Here is a 3,251-nt window from a genome sequence, read left to right as displayed (position 1 = left end):
GAGAGAATTTAAAAAAAAAATTTCAATTTTTTTTTTTTTTGTTTCTATTATCTTTATGAATTTTAACAAAAAGGAAGGGGAAAAAAATATCAATAATAATGATAATATTTGAAAAGGATTTTATTGTAAAATAATAATAATAATGATAATAAATAACGGTATTATTAACAATTGTTAATCACATACAAAAGAAATAAAATTAACCTTTATGTACTTGAAAGGTTTTTTTTTTTCCTTTTTTTTGGATTACACACTATTATTATTATTAACATTTTTATAAAATTTCAAGTCAACGACTTTTCTTTGTTAACAAAAACATATTTTAAAATTATTATTATTATTATTATTATTATTATTATTTTATGGTTTGTAAAAATTTTATTAAAAACAAAAATGATTCTGACTAATAAATAATAAATGTTTAAAACATAGAAGCAAAACATATTAATTAAATAATTTTATTTTAATTAAATAAATTAAATATTCATAATAATAATAATAATAATAATAATAATAATAATTTTGAAAGTTTCATTTAATAAACATGACTTTAAAAAAATTATTTTTATCTACCACTTTAAACGGGAAAAGTATTTTTTAATGTATTTTGTCAATTAAAAAAGTAAAAAAAAAAAAGGAAGAAGAAGGGAAAATTGTCGCAATTTTATTATAATAACCCCCAACCCCAACCCCATCCCACCCCCACCCTTCGATCGTTTAATTTGAATAATAAATATTTTTTTATTTATTTTCAGATTAATTAATGTATCTTCAATAATTTTTTTCTCTCTCAATTTTCAAAATTAATATCAACATCGTTGTTATATTTATCTTAACCAATTTTTTTTTTTAAAAATGTTCGTTAACGATTTATTTATTTATTTATAATAAATAATAATAATAATAATAAAATTTAATAATTTAATTCTGCTTACATGAAAACGATTTATTATTATTATTGTTTTGTTTTGCCTAATCTGTAAATAATTATTTAAATTTATTTATTTATTTAAAAAAAAAAAATTATATTTAAATTGTTATTAACAAAAAGCAAAGAAATTTTAAATTAAGCAATAACCATTAAAATTTATTTTAAAAAAAAAAAATTATGTGAATGAATGATAAACGTTATCAGTATATAATATATTTTATTTTATCTTTGATGGAGAGGAAAACCTAATTTACACATACATGTATTTATTTTTTCATAATGTTTTTGTTTGTTTATGTTTAAACAACAACAACAACAACAACAATTGATTTGGTTTGTTCTTAATCTTGACTTTTTCTTTTGTTTTTAAATTAAAATTATAAATGGTACATCCCATTTTTTTTGGGAGAAAGAAAATTATGGAGGGAGGGAGTGGGATTTTCCGCACTATTTACAAAATTGTACTAATTTAAAAAAGGAATCATTTAAATAAATAAACTTATTGTATTTAATCATCATTATTTCAATTTCAAATTCAATTGTTTTATTTCAAACATATTAATTTTAACGGTTATTTTTTGGATAAAAGAACTCATGCAAAAAATTATTAAAAACTTTTAAATATTTTGTTTTAAAATCAATTAATTATATTAAATATAATCAAAAAAAAATTTTTTTAATTATTATTATTTTTATTATGTATTTTTTTTTTTTGTAAAAATAAAATTTATTATTAATGTTATTAATTTTGAAAAAATTCTTATTTTATAATCAACAAATTCAAATGTTTTTATTTTGGCGGCGTTGTAACATCATACGACGATAGAACCACGTCATAATCTTCAACCACGACATAAACAAAGTCGAATCGACGTTTCGCAAATATTCAAGGTAAATTATTAATTTATTTATAATATATTTGTCGGATGAATCGTTACAATTTTAATAATTTAATAAAAATAAATAAATATTTAATGATAATATTTAATAATGATCGTTTTTTTCACGTTAATTATTAAAATAATAAAAGATAACCTTAGTTGGTTATATCTTTATCACTGAAAACTGTCACTTAACACATACATATATTAGAAGAGAAAATATTTATAATATTAAATATTATTAAATGAAATATTTATTTATATAATTTGATAAGTAAAAATATTTTTATATATTTTTACTTAATTTATATAAAAATTAAAAACCAATCAGAAAATTTTTTTCATCATAATTTCTTTTTCGATAAAGAGTATCAAACCCTTTTTTTATTTAGGGATTTATTAATAAATTAATTATTTTAAGTATATTTCTTTTTAAAAAAATTTAAATTTGTAAGATATTAATGCAGAATATATCATATTGTTTTTTCCATTTCAAAATTATTTTAAAGAAAAAAAATAATTGACTTTCATGTTAATAATAGGATAATAATTTTGAAATTGAACGAATCGATAACACATAAAGATTCTCTTTCGATACATACGAAACAACTTTAATTAATTTTTTTTTTTTTCTGAAATGTATACTTAACTTTTTGGTATATGCAGTTTATTTTTTTAATGTTGAAAATTTAACAAAAAATTATCTTAATTATAATAATAAGGTAATTTAACCCATTTTGAAAATTCATTGAATAAACTTTTCATCGAGTGAAACTCATTGTGAAGTAAATCGAAAGTTCAATTATGAATTTTATGGATAATTCAACTCGATATTAATTTTTAATAATTGATTACTTGAAATAATTTTCCACAATCTTTATCTTAATAATTTTATTTAAGTTTGTGAAATCCTGTGGAAAATTTTATTAACATTATTATTATTATTATTATTTAGTATTAAAATATGTGTGTGTGTGTGTGTGTGTGCTCGTAAAATGCTTCGTTAAGGAATTTACCAAGAAAAGGAAAAAGAAATGATTGATTGATTGGTTGAATGAATGAATGAATGAATGATAAAACTGATTATTGTAACTGAGGATTCGAATGTGAAATTAAAAAAAAAATCAAATTCTTTAAACTTTTTTTTTAATATTTAAAACTGAAACAATTAAATTCAAAATTTATGCATTAATAATAATAATAATATTTATTTATTTATTTATTTCTTGTTGGAAAAATGTTTTAAAGATATTTTTTTTCTCTCATTTATAATAGGTTTAACATTTATTTAATTAAAATTTTTATTAAACTTTTTATACCAATAATTAAAAAGATAATATCAAAGTGGTCATCGAGAATATTCATCGTTCAAATTATTATTATTATTATTACTATTTTCACTCGGGCGATTATTTAAATCGTCTTTGCAACCGTCTTCG

General features: G+C 18.1%; 1 protein-coding gene across 1 annotated transcript in view; it reads right to left on the bottom strand.

Annotated features, from left to right (window-relative positions):
* Positions 1–2,652: 2,652 nt before the first annotated feature.
* The window catches only part of Phum_PHUM449680 (uncharacterized protein), a gene marked incomplete at both ends in the record, with an annotated part of 1,556 nt that continues 957 nt past the window's right edge, over positions 2,653–3,251 (bottom strand). The window contains one exon of the mRNA XM_002429692.1: positions 2,653–2,693. Coding sequence (XP_002429737.1) covers positions 2,653–2,693 — 41 coding nt within the window. The remainder of the gene's footprint in view (positions 2,694–3,251) is intronic.

This window comes from Pediculus humanus, genomic scaffold (genome assembly GCF_000006295.1).
Source record: "Pediculus humanus corporis 1103172108221 genomic scaffold, whole genome shotgun sequence".
NCBI lineage: Eukaryota > Metazoa > Arthropoda > Insecta > Psocodea > Pediculidae > Pediculus > Pediculus humanus.
Note: the sequence above shows the minus strand (reverse complement) of the source record. Positions and strands in the feature narration are given on the sequence as shown.